The sequence below is a fragment of the Stenella coeruleoalba genome, assembly GCF_951394435.1.
Source record: "Stenella coeruleoalba genome assembly, chromosome: 14".
Classification (NCBI taxonomy): Eukaryota; Metazoa; Chordata; class Mammalia; order Artiodactyla; family Delphinidae; genus Stenella; species Stenella coeruleoalba.
In genome coordinates, this window is record NC_137160.1 from 17,268,121 (window position 1) to 17,284,140 (window position 16,020).

At 52.7% G+C, this 16,020-nt stretch overlaps 1 protein-coding gene across 1 annotated transcript in view; it reads right to left on the bottom strand.

The window, feature by feature from the left end:
* The window catches only part of ONECUT2 (one cut homeobox 2), a gene marked incomplete at its 5' end in the record, with an annotated part of 52,736 nt that extends 37,079 nt beyond the window's left edge, over positions 1-15,657 (bottom strand). Inside the window, one exon of the mRNA XM_079941721.1 lies at positions 14,415-15,657. Coding sequence (XP_079797847.1) covers positions 14,415-15,657 — 1,243 coding nt within the window. The remainder of the gene's footprint in view (positions 1-14,414) is intronic.
* Positions 15,658-16,020: the final 363 nt, after the last annotated feature.

Genomic DNA, 16,020 nt, shown 5'->3' on the forward strand with positions numbered 1-16,020 from the left:
CCCCAACCCAGTGACTGAAATTAGGGGAGTCCATAAAAATGGCAGGAATGCATTAAATGACTCAGTTGAAAAAAAATGCCTATTCTGTGCTCAGCCATGGACCAGCAGCTGTGGGAGGCACAAGGATATGGCATCTGCCCTCCAGAGCCACAGGGAAGGGATACAGGAGAGATCTAGAGAGGGGTGTAAGACCCCAGCTAAGAAGCTGCTATGCAGTTTGGAACAGATGACTGCAACCAGAGTTGAGCAAAGGGAGAAAAAAGAATGGGCTAGAGTTTGCTGGGAATGTTCAGAGATGGAGGACCTAAGGTGGTGGCCGGGGACGATCTGGAGAGGGACAGATGAGATAAGGCATTTCGGGCAGCAGGAAGAGAGCGTGCAGGGACATTGATGTGGCGAAGAGGGCAATGTATGGGCAGGACAGCAAGAACTACCTGTTCGAGCAGGTTACCTTGGCAGACTAGAGTCAACTGGTAACACCCTAGTCTAGTGTTTAGTGATCGTTTCACATCCCGCACCTCACTGGAGATACTAGTCTGAAACTTCGGATGGGAGATTTAACCCCACTTCAAGATTCCCTTTAAAACTCATACATACATGTAGTATCTTAGCTTAGGAGGCAAATGACATCAGTGAGAACCCGATATCATGAAATATGAAATACTATCTCCAAATGATGCGCCAACACTGATGATTCTTTTTCGAATGCCATCCACTAACTTGGGGGAGTAAAATGGGCAGAAACAATGTCATGTAAAGGTATTCATTAATTTATTCATGGATATTTACTGGCTGCCTATCACATGCTCTATCCAATCTTTGGTCTCACAGAACCTACAATCTGGGGCGGGGGAAGGACACTGACAAGTAAGCAGGTGATACCTATCTGTGTTCTATGTGAAATGGGAGAGGTAGTCCAGGGAGACCCCAATTTAGGAGACCAGAGAAAACTTCCTAGACCTTTAAGCCAAGATTTCTCTTAAAGACAAGGAACTTTAAGCCACGATTTTGAGGTGAGGTTAGCTGAGTGAGGGGAAAAGTGTTCTAGGCTAAAGGAATGGCCTGGTGTGTTTGAGGAGCTAGGAATACAGCATGTCTTGCGCGCAGAGTAAATGGGTGGAGTGACGGGAGATGAGGCTGGAGGTGAGCAGGGGTTAGTCTATCCTGCTCAGGGATCTGTACCTTCACCAATGGTCAAAGGGAGCTAACAAAGAGTTTTAAACAACAGTGTACTGTGGTCAGATTTGGGTTCCAGAAAAATCACTGTGGCTTAAGGCTGGAAAATGGATGGGACAAGGCAAGACTGGAGATAGGGAGACCAGTCAGGAGGCTGTTGAAATTGGTGATGCCTCCAACGAGGGCAGCAGTGGAGGGGATAGAGACAGATGTTTAGGAGGTACAGTCCACATGGCTACTATGGCTGACCTGGGGGAAAAGGAAAGAGTTTGAGTTGACTTCCTGGTTTTTGGCTTGAGATTCTGTGTACAAGATGCTATTACTGAGAGAGAGAGAGAATAAAAGAAGAGACTCATATTTGGTGGTGGTGGTGATGGGGGCTGGGGGTTAAGAAGAATGAGTTCACTTTGAGATGGACTGAGTTTGAGGACACCCAGGCAAAGATGTCCAGATGCAGAAGGAAACAGGGACCTGGAACTCAGGAGAGCTATCAGAGCTGGAGAGAGACCTGGAAGTCCTCAGCGTAGCAGGATGACAAGCAAACAGATGCAATCTTCCAGGGTGAGTATGATGAATGAATAAATAGAATAGCCTAGGCCTGAACGCTGAGCTAAATGGAGGGAGTCCAGAAAGGAGACCGAGAGGCAATAGCCAGGATTCCAAAAAGGAAAATTAGAGAGTACGGTATTTCAGAAAGTGTGCTCAGGAGTGTGTCACACGCCGTGGAAGGGCCAAGCTAAGGTGAGAACTGAGAAGCATCCATTGGATTTAGCTACAAAGACTTCAACAGTGACATTGGTAAGAGCAGATTTAGCAAACAGGAGTGGCCAGAATGAGACAGCAAAGGCCTGGGACTGAAAGGGGAGGTGAAAAACGGAGACTGACTTATAGCAACTCTTTCTAGAAGTGAAGGGAGGGAAGAGCTAAAGTTGGAACAGGTGTTGGGGGAGCATTAAAAAAATATAGGAGTGTCTGCAGCACAAAAATTCAGATGGGAAAATGCTAAGAAGAGGTTATAAACACAGGAAGGGATTGGGTTCTGAGAAGGTAGGAGAGGCAGGGGCCCACAATGAGGTCAAAGAATTGGTTTTCAACAGGAAGAGTGTCTCTTCCTTTTCAGAACAATAATAAAAAAAAAAAGGATGAGAGGGGTTAACCATCAAGAGTGACTAAGGAATTCACTCTCATGCCTTGAACATGAACTGATACAAACTCTGGTATACGTTAGGAGGCATCTGAATCCAAGACTTAAAAACAAAAAAAATCTTTAGATTTGGAAATCTGTCGCTCTGTTTCAGAAACACAAAAAGCTCTTTGAATCCACACTTTTTTTTTTTTTTTTTTTTTAGTATTTGGAGTCAAAGAAGACTATTGGGGAGGTACTGTTTACACTGCAGTCTTCTCAAAATATCTTTTAAAAACCACATTGAGTTCACTAGAAAGGAAATGCATTTAGTATAAGGCCTTGCAGAGTACACAGCCTTATTTTAATAAGATGCAGTGATGCATATAAAATAGACTTGAAAAAAAAGGCTTTGCTTACTGTCAAATCCATGTTTTACCGGAAAAGGTTTTGATAGTGTAACCCAACAACTACTAGGAAATGCACGCCTGCAAATTCAAAGATCATAGGACTTGAAGAGACTGCTTTAATCAGAGTTTATCAAACAGATTTAAAACCAGTTCTTAGATCTAATTCAAATATGTTCCTGCTCATTTATAGAGCAAGAGTCTAGGTATTTAGACACAGAAGATGATTTTTTTCAACATTGAGAGTGAATGCTCTACCAGATTTGTTTTGTTTGGGGCTGGATTTTCTTCCTTTCATCCAAGAGCCACTTGGAATTTAAAGATGAATTGTCACAGGGAAGAAAATCTCATCTATCATGCCCTTGACTTTCTGTTTAAAGGGGATACACTTGTCTGTTCCTATGCTCCACCTCCCCGAGAACCACTTTAACAATAAATTAGGCTTGAACGAAAGTTTCTTGATATAAAGCAAAAGGTTTACATTTTAATTAGCTTTGGGAAGTCAAGGGCCATTTTACTAGAAACCTAAAGAGATGCGAGTTGTGCTTAATCACAGACCAAAGGACCCACCTGCCTCCTTTCTCTGTAATAAAAACACAAATAAAGCAGAGCTACTGAATGAAAACAGCCAGAGTCAGGGGTCAGTGCCTAATGTCAGCTCTCACCGTGGCCAGGGCCATGTGACTCCGTTGTGTGGCCTCGTGGAAGTGACACAACCCTTGGCCCACAGAAGCGGTGGAGAGGTTCCTCTTAAAGACAGCCCCATCAAGGAAAACTCTAAAGAAATCAAACCCACTTTCTAGATTTATTGGAGGTAGCCTGGCAACATTACTGCTGATATAATGCGAGAATCTTGCTTCACCTAATGAAAACCATGTTTGCAAAACTCACGTGGAGGCAGGGGTGGGGGGGGAGGGGAAATCCGTTTTTGTATATTTGTGTGTAGGGCAGCCAGACCGTAAACCTTGAAAGGAAACCCTCAATCTGAAATACCGTGCTGAGAGTAGCAGTCAGCGCCTGCAGAAGCCAGGAACATGGAGAAAAACATTTCAATCCCTCCGCCCCCGACAGAGGTAATGTTCTTCCTCTTGGAAAGGAAAGGGTCCTTTAGCATCTTTTGTCCTCTCACCGCCATCGCCTCCTCTCCCTTTATTATCGCTGACCTCCCACAGAGAAACGAAGCCACGAGCCGAGGGAGGAAAATCTGAGGCCCTGTTCTGTCTGGGGCTCCGAGATCTAGAGAGCTGGAGCTACTGATCGGGGTCCTGCCCGGATTTAACCCGGTAGAGGACCCACCTCCCTTCTCTGGGGTGAGATGCCAACTTGCTCAGAACCCGGACTGGGCGCGCTGGCTGCCAGGGCCCTCCGTGGCGCTGTTCGTGGTGCTGAAGCCTGCATCGAGGCGTGGAGGCAGCAACCCACGCACAGGCGACCGGCTGTCAGGGGCTCCGGACCCAGATCCACGTGAGGCAAGTCTGGAAACAGCTGCCGCCCACAGAGCTACAGCCAGCGCCACAGTTTGGCTCCAGGTGTAGCTCATTGGTTTACTTCTTTGGAACTGCAAAATGGCTGGTTCACCTTTTCTCTTCCCAGGGGGTTTCACAGAGCCCACCTCTGGCTCACCGATCTGGCATATCTCTTTCCTGATGTCCTCCCTGCCCATAGTAATTCTCTCACCCCCTCTCCTTCGTACAATACTTTGCCTTTGCAGAGCACCTTACAGTTTGTACCACCCTCACTGGCACCACCAACTGAGCCGTTTCTCTTACATACATAACCATTCCTCTTCTCTCCCACAGATATTTTTTGCCTTCTCTGCCCCTCATCTCTCAAGCAGGAGACTATTACCTCTGTGCAGGGTGGGCGAAACACCTTTACCCATCACAGCAAAACCGCTGATTTCTCCTTGGCAACGAATTCGGAGAGGCAGAGGTTAGAGTTCCAAAGGACCAGGAGAAAGTCCCCTAAGAAATTTCTAGGAAAATACGGGTAGTGGTCAGTAGGGTGGGGAATGGAGACACAGACACTAGGAACAAAGTGAAGAAAAGAGCCTGGGCCTTCGAGGTGCAAGGCTTGTTGCAGTTAGAAGACTCCTGGCAGGTGGCACTCTAGCTCAAGGTGCTTTGGGTAGAAGCCTTGACTGTGCTCCTGGTTCCACCTCAAACTTCCTTTCTGCTAAACAACCCCCTAGCCAGGTTTGGAGGTCTGTCTTCCTCTTGATCCAAGCACTCTGCTAAAAAGCACCGTTCCCACAATTCTATTTACTGTAATACACAATGATGAAGGGAACATAAATAAGAAAGAGAGGGTCAGTAGGAGGCTTTTTTTCTCACGTGTGATTGACGGTGCTCAGATCAAAACTGGGTAATCATCAATAACATGATTCAGCAACTGGGAAATGCAAACAAGTTGTGCAAGTGCTTGCTTTGGTCAGAGCCCTGGAGGGGCCCATGGGGCTGGGCGAAGCTTGAAGAGGGCAGTGCCAACAGGATGCCCTCCCTCCCACCAGGGCAGAGCTGGCTGTGCCTACAGCCTGACTTGGCGTGACCTTTGCCTTTTGCAACACACATGCGGTTGGGCCGGCGTTAATGGCACTTTGCAGGGAGCTCCAATTGAGTAAACAAAAAACGCCTTGCCCTGTTCTAATGGAGCACATTATTCTGAGGCCTAAGCCTTCATCCAGGCCCCTGCAGCTGCTCTGCAGGTCAGTGCTACCAATAAAGCAATTAGCCAATGAGAAAACTCTTCTTCCCTGAGGGGGACTCGGAGGCTTTGCTGCAGTTGCTGTGCTTTGCTTTGGGTTTTTAAACAAGCAATCCAGGTTGATCTGAGCCTCTTACGTCAGACTCCAGGATGAAGACACTGAAATTGTGTGTTTGCTGAGTGTGATCTTTTAAGGAACTGGTCCCTTGTTCAACACAGACTGGAAAGCTCACTGCTTCCTGTTCAATTAACCTGAACCATAGCTGAACTCTGCCCTTTGAACTCACTCTGCAGATAAATACATTAGCTCACCTAAGGAATCATTAATATTTTTCAATCACATAAAACAAACATGAATGTCTGAACACAACCCAAGAGATAGCCAATTAGGAATAGCACATGGAACATGTTGAAAAAAAAAATCACAAATGGATGTTATTTACAGAACAAAAAGGGTCAAGGAAGAAATAAAACGGATCATGCCAACAGTTCTGGAAACAAAGGCGACTTTCATTTTCATTTCTGCAAACACAAAGGGTACTGAGCAATATTTAGCAATTCCTGTTCCATCTACACTGCTCAATAAGAAAAAGTTGTACCCTACTCCTGGTCTGGTTTCTACCTACTTCCATCAGGACACACAACTCCAAGCCCTTCTCTTTGAAAGTGACTTCAGTGTTCATGCTCATATACAGAGTCCAAAATACTGCATTTCTGGGGACAAGTTTATTGCCAATTTGCTACAAATGAACCAAAATAATTTTTGTGGAAGTATCACTGCCTTTAAGTGAACCACTGTAAATGAACCAAGCTAGTGGCTTGATTGAAATAATTTTACAGTAGCTGATGTTCCTGTGATGTTGTTACTCTAGCATCTAAACAGATTTTGTTTTGGGGGGAGGGAAAGAGAGAGAAGAGAAGAGAAAAGAGGAGATCGCTAAATGCATCTATTTTGTCCTTATCCCTGCATGTCATCTTAGAAGAATGAGAAAAACATTCCCCAACCAAGACATTACACATTTCAGTCTGATTCAGTTTCACTTCCCACAATTCTGCCTCTTGACTCCTCCCCTCCTTCCCCCTTTTCATTTTTGTTTGGTCTGGAGTGTGGGCTTAATGCCCAGCTATCCTAGATGAGAACACTTAAAGGAATATCGCAAGCGCAAAGGGTAAATCTATTGAATGAGGGTCTTTAACTATGTGGTTTCCTTAAAGGGAAAGGTTGGATCAATAGGATCAATAGGAAAGGTTTCCCTGGCCCTGCATAAAAGGGTAAGGGCTTCTCTTTTCACTGGTTTAACTTTACTCTCTGACAAATGCAAATCAATGGATCTGTGTTTACAACAGATTCCCTAACAGACCCAACCTGGGTAAAGCCCAGAGCCTCGCCCTGGGGGTGGGGAGTCCAAGCTTGCTCTAGGGGGATGCTCTAGGGCAGAGCTTAAGGCTCAAGGCCCTGGGGGTGGAGTGGGCTTGCTGCCCACTGGGATCCTGCTGCTGCCGCCTGTGGTCTCTCCAAAGAGGACAGAAAAAAATGGAGCAATGGAGCTCCAGACTCTTCCAAAGATGCCTCAACCCAACATAAACATAAAGCCCAAATTCCTAGGATCTGGTGAGCCAGTCAACCTTGTTTCCTACCAGTATAGATCTGGGAGGTTGACTACACAGAGGAAGCTGGAGTGGGATACCTACAATTGGAGCGGCCCATGCATTTCAGCTCTAGAATTCTCCTTCTGTCCTTTCTTAGGTGGTAACTGGCTCTCTTAGCTATTACAAGGCAAACCACTGAAACTGTGGGTTCTTTCCCCCTTAATTTTACCTTTCCCTTTAAAAACATGATGCTTTCCAGAGATTACATGACTTCAAGTCAATACCAGTTACAGAGAAATTATTTTTCTTCCTGCAGGAGAAAGTATATGTATATTTGATTACATGAGCCAAAGTCCAATGCTGATTAAATTACATTGGAGGTGTGCTTCCAACCCAAACAAAGTCTGCTTTCTACAGAAGAGTAATGGATCTTCAAACGGCGAGAGAGGCGCCAAGGTGGAACGCAGAGCCTCCCTTCCCTCTGGGACAATTTGTGTTGGACAGTTTTTCACAACAATGTCCACAATGTCCACTTCTCCCCCAGTGAGACTAGCTCTGCGTGCACAGCCCGCAGCCTGCTTCCATGCCTTGCCATGCCTCAGACGGGCTGAGCTACCCAGGCTACCGCCCTGCCCCTGCAAAAACCTGTGTACACTTCTCAGGGTCTTCACCTGGAGTGAAACTTGGAAATCAAAAGTCAAGCTTTTCCCAAAGGCACTGAAGTGCATTAGGGGGACAGACTGGGTGATGAAAGGGGGTGCTGATGGGCCCCCAGCCCACCTTGAGCAGGCTCTGTACCTGACAGTATAAATGTCCCTGTTGGGTTCCCTCATAGTGGTCTCTCCCCACCAAGAAAAGTATCCCCTCAGAGGAAGCAATTGTCCCCAGGTCAGGAAAAACAAGGATCTCTGAGAGGGTTGGGGACAAGGATAATCCAGAATCTGTAGATGAAGTTTAAGGCCCAGGGTTCCTCAATATTCACCCTTTTCCCCAGGGCCCTTTATCCAGACAATTATTTCTATTTATTCCCTCCTCATTTTCCTTCCTTTGGCAAGAGCCCAGAAACTAAATCCCTCTGCTTCTCCTCTGAGGTTTTCATTCCTCCAGGGATACCCCCGACAGGATACCACTTTCCCTCAAGACAGTTTCTACCCACACCAGCCACCAGCAATAGTGTGGTGGCGTCCAGTACCTTCTTCCTGAGAACTCTTCAACCCCCTTCGTCTGATCTTCCTTTAGAAACAGGTTCTAGAGCCCAGAAAACCAAGAGGCGACCCTGAAGTGAAATTCTGGATTGAAGAAAGCTGGAGAGGCAGCCTCTTTCCCCCTCAGGGTTCAGGCCTGGAGCTCTAGAAGGTAAACCCTGCCCAGGGTCCCCTGTTACCTCTGGGCAGACACGTGTCTCTGGAGAGAAGTGGGGCCGCTCTCAGAGACACAGAGAATCTGGGCGGCTCAGTTTCCCCTCTGCCCCACCCCCACCATTCACCAGGAATCCAGCCCTGTTTTAGGATTCTAAGATGGGGTTGGAGGAGACTCTAAGATTCCACCCTCCAAAACCCCACCTGCCCCTCCCAGAACCTAAGAGCCCTTCACCGGGAGCTGGAGGGGAGGGGCCCGCTGTCTTCCTCACCAAAAGGCAACCTCGGCACCCTTTTTGGTTTCTGTATCTGATCACCGGACCTAGTTCAATGTAGGTTTTCAGAAGAGGGGTAGGGCTCATTCGGACTAGGAATCAAGGAGCTGTATCAGAGCTCTCTTCTCTAAGGAAACCCACTGGAAGGAAGACGACCCCTATCTCTGGGAAGGACAGAAAGAAATGACTGCTTCCCCTTTGCCACATGGCAAAGCAGAATAACGCAAGATTTGGGGGTTTTTCTCTCTCCTTTCCTTCCTCCTTTTTCTCATTTCGTTGTTGGAGAAGGAAGGAAAACACTCCTTTTCGTCCAGGTTGAAACCTTCTCTTGAAGGAAAAGCTTAGTATTTCTAAAACTAGAGAATTTATAATTTCAAAAAACCCGAACAATTTAGTTCTTATCTCACCCCCACTACCGTCCCAGCTCTTTCTTTCCTTCATCCACCTTAGTGTTCCTTCTGGAAGAATAAGCCATTTGGCGAAAGGAGCCATTGGCAGGATGTGGAGGTCTTCCTGCCAGAGGGAAGGGACAGCTCTGAAGTTCTTTCTTTTCCCGTCAAGGCAGGTGTCTCAGAGAAAACCTCTCTACTAGGGCCAGGTCTGAGTCCCGCGTCTCAGAGGGGAAGATCTCTCCAGCTGCTGGGAAGGGGAGCTGGGGCGGGGCAGTTCCCCAGGCTGGTGTTTCTTACCAGCCGGGGCAAGAAACAAGATTCTTTTCTGGTTGTGACCCAATTAGCCCAGAGCAGACCATTCTGAGGGGTGAAGCCCAGGCCATTGTCACTGGGGCCTCGTTTAACTGTCCAACTAATGCACCAGCGTAGAAAGTCTGCGAATGGGAACATTTAATGAGAATGTTCTTTCTTAACGAAAACAAGGATGGAGCGATCCGCGGAACAGGAAGCTACGAGGTTAGCAGGCAGCTTTAAAGACGTCGTTTCTATACGTCTGTGTCTCTAGCTCTGCTTTGCAAGGAAGTTCATCTGTACCATTTTTTCTAGGTTCCCACATATATGCGTTAATATTTGATATTTGTTTTTCTCTTTAGAGACGTCGTTTCTAAAGTTCGGCTTGGACGTTCCCGCATATGGAGAGGAGACCAAATTTCCCGGATGGTTTCCGTGGAGGAAAGAAGTTGCTCCCGGCCCTGCTGGACCAGATGCGGGCCGCGCGGGGCAGAGGCGAAGGCACGCTAAGCACGAGAGGACTCGGGCGCCGAACCACCCGCAGAGCCCGCGGCAGCGAGCGCAGAAAGCGGCGTTGCGCGCGCGGGGACCGGGGGAGAGGGCAGGCAGCCTGGCGACAGCAGGAAACCTCGAGTAGGAAGCGGCGGGCTGGAGCCGCGCGGGGTGAAGCAGCGGCCAGACCCGAGAACCCGCCTGCAGTGCGGAAGCAGCGCGGCGGGAGCGCCGGGGAGCCAGGCCGCTGGCGAGCGCTCTGCTGGGAAGAGGGCGCCGTCGGGCTTACTGGAAACGCGCCGGATCAAGTTCCAGATCAATGAAATCTGGGTCTACACGTTAACATTATTGTTGCCAGCATTAATGCTCTTTTAATCTTCTAAACATTATCAGCATCGATCTCCCTCCATATACACATTTGTTTGAGAAAGTGACATAACCACATGGTGGAAAGCCTGGAATAAAAATAAATGCGCAGCCTCTCGCATCGAGGGCGCCCGTGGGCTCAGGCTACTTCTCGCCCGCGCGCTCACTAACCCCCCTCGCGTCCCGCCGGCTCGGCCCAGCTCCCGCCCACCCTAATGCGAGTTGGGAAGGTGTTCTCGAGGCACCGGGGACTTGACCAAGCAAGGATGGTAGTGAGCTTTTCAATTATTAATCCGACCAGCCAGCAGGAGAAAACATCTTGTGTTCCGTACCGACGTGGTACATCCGGCCTCTCCGGCTCGGATCCCGAACTAAACCTTCGGGAGAGACCGGCTGAGCCCGGCCGAGCCCGGCCGAGAGGCTGACCAGAGGGAGGGGTGGGAGTCGGGGTGCGGGTCTCTGCGGATGAGGTCCCCGCCCCCGTCCCTAGGCTTAGGGTGGCCTGAGGACGTCCCCTGGCGCCAAAAGGAGCCGCGCACGCACGTGGTGCCCCTGGCAGGCGCCGCAGCGTTGTGCCCTGGCCACGCTCCGCTACCGCGGGCGTCAGGTGGCCCAGGCGACATCCCGTTGGGTTGGTTAAGGGCCCTCCGCTGCCTCAACAAGAGGTGGCTCCGGACTGGTCGCTGGGAGCTGCTGCCTGGGGAGGGCCGGGCGTCTGTTCGCCGCGGGGACGCGAGGCAGGCTCGGGGCGGGCCGCCCCGGGAGCCCGGCTCACAGAAGGCGGAAACCTGGGCAGGGTGTGTCGTCGGAGGGTCTCTGCTCTGTCTTCCAGTTGTTGGAGGAAACCACTCCCGCCACTGGGGCCTCGGTCGTCCTCCGCGAGGCGCCCATCCACTTTCTTGCCTGGGTTCTCTCGGTCCCTCCTGGTTCGTGTGTGCTTAGTTCAGAGGCCTCTTGAGGATTTGTGCTTGAACACGCTGGAGTTTGTCCTCGCCGCCTCTTGCCGGGTTAATAAAAACTGCTCTGCCGGAGCCATATCCGGGGACCACGGAAGAGACCGAAGCCCGCATGGTTGCAAACAGTTTCGGCCCTCGCCACCTTTTATGAACGAAGTCGTGCACTTGGAGCCCATTTCTCTGAAATCTACTGTTGAGGCAATCTGAGCTCCCCCATCTTCTCCCTTCCCTTTTGCAATGCTATCCCGGGCTGTGGATACACCGAGGCGGTCGGCGCTTCTGTTGTGATGGGGGTGTACTTCACCTAAGGGTGCGGTTGCCGACACTGGCCCAAATCAGGCATCTTAACTCTGCGGTTCCTCAAACTCCTATCTGCTTACCTCTGGCAAGACCCAAAATGAGAAAGAGAAAGCGAAATTAAAAGAGAGAGAGAGAGAGAAAGAGCTGGTCTCGATGAGATGGGGGGCTGGTCGGTCTCGGCGAGGTTCGGGCCTGGGAGTCAGGCAGAGCCGCCCTGTACAATCACTGGGATTGTTTAACCCCCAGAGCTCAACGGTGTGGGCCCTCGGCAGCGTCCTGGCGAGATTCCGATCCATACTCCTGGAGGAGAAGGGCTCAGCTTTTCTTCTCCATTTGCTCCTGTCCCCTAGCGCTCCAAGTACATAATACCAGTCCCAGCTTCTGCATCAGTGTCTGAAGAGACTGATCTACTGACCCCAAACTGAAAAGCTTCCTATGTAATAATAACCACTCAACACACTTGTAGTTGCTGATCGAATGGCCAGATAAAAAGGCTAAAGCTTTTGTTCCTTTTCAACTCTGGGTAATAAAACAGACACACATTTGAATGCCTGAGCAAAGCGGGGTCCCTCGCAGGAAATTCCCAGTCGCTGAAGGAGGCTTTCAGACTCCCACTGAGGGGCCTTTCTTGCTCCTGCTCTGAAAATCCCCGATGCTGCCTGAGGCCAGCCCCTGAGGAGTGGCCCCGGGACTCTCCCGTGGTGGGTGGTGGGACTGGGGTCCCCCAGGGATGCCACACTCTCCCCCATCCCAGCAATGCTGTTGCAAAAATGCTTGAGACCGGCTAGCCAGGAAAGCATTACTTTCCAAATCACTTTCAGACATACATTGGCAGAGGGCACGTGTTTTAAAAATCTCTGTCTTTTTCGGGACAGGCGTGAGGGGGCGGCAGCGCTCTGAGATCAGCCTGACTAGAATAGCTGTCATCCTGCCTTTACCTTACCCTGGTCCCCCCTCCCCAAGACCGGCTGCCAAGTTTCTTGCGGCTGCCTGTGCCCAAGAAGCCAGCCCTTGCTGAAGCTCACCCGTGAGGGACTAGAGGCCTTTTCAGGGGCCTAAGATAAAGGGGTACCACACTGTTTGGAATTGTCAGTAAGCTTCCAGTTTTTCACGGATAATCTCTATTCACTGCTTAATCTTTGAGAGGAACCAAGAGCAATCAGAGAAAATTGTAGGAGAGGATGAAGAGTAAAAAGCTAAATGAGGAGAAAGATAAAGTAGGTTTCTAAATCCATGCAGAACTATTTGGAGTCCACCGATGTGGGGAAGCCCTTGGCGGCGGGTCTAGTTTCTTTACCTTTTCAGATCAACACTGCTGGGAGATTACTGACTGGAGATCCGAATCCTCCAACAGCGGGCAAAGGCGGAGGCTGTCAGAGTGGAAACGCTCCCTCCCCAAGCCTGGGCGAACACGTTGCCTGTCACACCCCCCAGCCCTGTCCGGCGTAAGTAGAGTGCACCGTACAAGCCAGACTCCGCGGTGCGAGGATAGCCCCGGGGAGCCGGAGAGGAAGCCTGAGCTCACAGCTCCGGAAGCGCGTTGTGTGCGGCTCGGAACCGCGCGCTACCCACTACCCGTACCTATGTAAATCACTGCCACCACGAATTGTCCGCCAGATAATCCGACGATCGGGAGAGACAGCCTCAATCCAAAAGACGCTGCCCATCTCGGCCTGCGTCCGGGTACCGTGCGCCCTCCCCAGTGGGGCGCCTGGACACTTTGCCCCTCTTGGCCCGTGGCAGGGTCCTGGGGGCAGCGCAATTGCCACGCGCACCGCGCTGGGTCTGTGCGCACTAAAGCGCGCAACTGTGTGCCAGTCGCAGCCACGGCTGCGCCTTTCTCTCTGGTTCCCGCCGCCCACGCAGGAGGTTTCTGCGCTCCTAGAACAATAGAGGGCTGTACCTCGCGGCTCTGCCGCTAGAGGAGGCACAAAGAGCCAAGCCGGCTACAGAACAATGTAACCAATGCGTCGACCCGTCCTCTCCCGCCGGCCGCAAGCCCTCCCCGTCGCCGAGCTACGCGCACAATCAGCGTCCGCTTAATGCAAAGGCGGAGCCTGTAGCCCGCGGCCAAGATGCGTTAACTAACCTGCATCTTAATTTTTTCTGCATCTCTTCCCGCGAGCTCCCAGTCTCTCCCGGAGGCCCCAAACCTCGGCAAATCCTGGCAGACGCTGGGAGCCGGGCAAGGGCGGCCGGCGAGTGAGGCAGGACGCTCTCTACTCTTAGTTGCTCCTCTCCCGTCCTCCCAGAGAGGTGGATGTGGCAGTCCCAACCTTCGTCCTTGTACCCTCCCCTCACTGTGGGCAGTGACAAGGGACCTGGCCCCAGCCTGCTCTTTCGATCATAAAGTCCCCGTGCCAATGTCAAGGCTGGAAACGGGCTCGGGAAGCGCTGTTGTACCCTGGTCACCCGTTCTCCGCGTGGGCAAGGCTGTGACTCTTGTCAGTGACCAAACAAGTTTGCCTCCCGCTCCCCCACCCCAGCCCACCAACTGCCTCCATACAGGGAGACCAGGCAGCTTGGAAAACTGAAACGTATTGCCTAAGCAAGCTTGGAAATGTATTGTGTAAGCAAGAGTTCAAGTGCACAGGGTTTCCAATAAAGGCAATCCCCCTTTCCTGTGAGTCCTGGAAAGAGAGGGCTCCTAGCGGACACGGTGCACCCCCATCGCGACTCCCACAACTGGGTAAGGTCGGAAGGAGAGGGCAGAGTTGGCACGTTGACCAAAGCGCGAATAAAATGCGGGTGGGGGTCGGTCAGGAAGCCCAGGAGACAAGGAGGGAGGAAGGAAGAGAAGAGAAAGGGAGAACAGAAAGAAGAGAGGAGAAAGAGGAAACAGAAGAAGAAATAAAGTAGAGAAGAAATAGGAAGTGTGGAGAGGAGGCGAGAACCAGAGATGTGGCTAAGCGCCCTCACCCGGGGCCACAGGCACCCCGGAGCCCTCTCCCAGCACCCTGGCTCCAGGAGACCCTCTGGGCTTACCTGCCAGGCGTAAGGCAGACATGCGCTGGAACTCGGGCTCCTGCAGCCACTTCCACATCCTGCGGAAGGTCTCCCTGCCAGATTTGAGTTTACTCCACGGTTTGGGGTTCCGGAGCAGGTCGGAGAGAGTCCCCTGAGACCGGCACAACACCCTCTGCGCGAAGATCGCCTGTGGGATGCTGTAGCGCTTCAGCTCGGCGGTGATGCGCTGGGCCACCTCTTTGGTGTTGATCTCCTCCAGCTGGCCTGATGTGGCCACCTGCGATCCCGAAGAGGACGAGGGTGGCCTCTCACGGCTAGGCGCCAGCACCGGCCCATGGGACTGAGCGTGGCCCGGGTGGTGTAGGCCGTTGAGGTGAGACATCATGGCCGCGGGCGGGGTGCCCAGACCGCGGGACAGGTGTTGCTCACCGCGGGTCAGCATGGCAGTGTGGTGCGCGTCGAAGTTGGGGCTGAGCATTTTGTCGTGGCCCGGGGGCCCGTAGCTGGGCAGGCTCTGCTGCGCGTTGTGGAGGCCGCCCAGCCCGTTGCCCAGCGGCGTGGCGGCCAGCGGGGACAGGCTCTGGCTCATGCCGGGCATCTCCTTGTAGGGGCTGTAGAGGTTGTTCATGGTCGGGAGCCCTCGCTCGTCGCGCATGAGGGTGAAGCTGCCGCTGACGTTGCCCGACAGGCGCTGGTGGTGGTGGTGGTGGTGGTGGTGGTGGTGAGGGTGCGGGTGCGGGTGGTGGAACTTGTCCGACACGGTGGAGATGGGCGGCAGCGGCTGGAGAGGCGTCAGCGTGGTGTAGGTGTTGCTCATGCCCATGCCGGGCGGGGACGAGTCGCAGGACATGCTCATGGCATGATGGAGCGGGATGGAGAGCTCGGGCCGGTAGTCGCCGCCGTCCAGGATCGAGGCCATGCTAGTGACCATGGCCGAGCGCGACGCCGCTGCTGCCGCCGCTGCCGCCGTGCCCAGCTCCTGGTGCGCCGTTGGCGGCGGCGGCGGCGGCGGCGGCGGCGGGCCCCGCAGCGAGCCAGCGGCGCCGCGGCCCGCGTGGTGAGGGCTGGTGCTGGCCAGCAGCTCCTGCTCATGGCCCGGGCCCCCGCCGCCGCCCCCGCCGCCCCCGCCGCCGCCCCCACCGCTGCCGCCGCCGGCCGGCCCGTGCAAAGTGCCCAGACTTTCCATTGTCAGCTCCGGGTTCATGGCGCAGCCTTCTAGGTCTTTGGTGAGGCATCGATAGGCGGTGTAGGCAGCCTTCATTCAGTCCATCGGGGCCCGGGGGCGGCGGGGGCGGCGGGGGTGGCCGGCGGGCTGGCAAGGCGCGCGTGGCGGAGCTCTGCCGCGGGAGCAAGGGAGGGCGCGGGAGTGCGTGAGCGTGTGGAGGGGAGCGTGCGTGCGGGTGTGCGCCCCGGGCTGCGGGCGGGCGGGCGCGCCCGGGGTGGGGGTGGGGTGGGGTGGGGGCGGACGGGGCGTGTGTGCGGGAGACGGGAGGGGGCGGGGAAGGAGGGAGGGATCACCGAGTCCCGCCGCTCGGGGCGGCGCGCTGCCTAGCCATGTCCGAGCCCGCTCCGGTGCCGACGTCTTCTGTTTGGGTGAGCGGGAGCTGTCCAGAAGGGCTCTGCC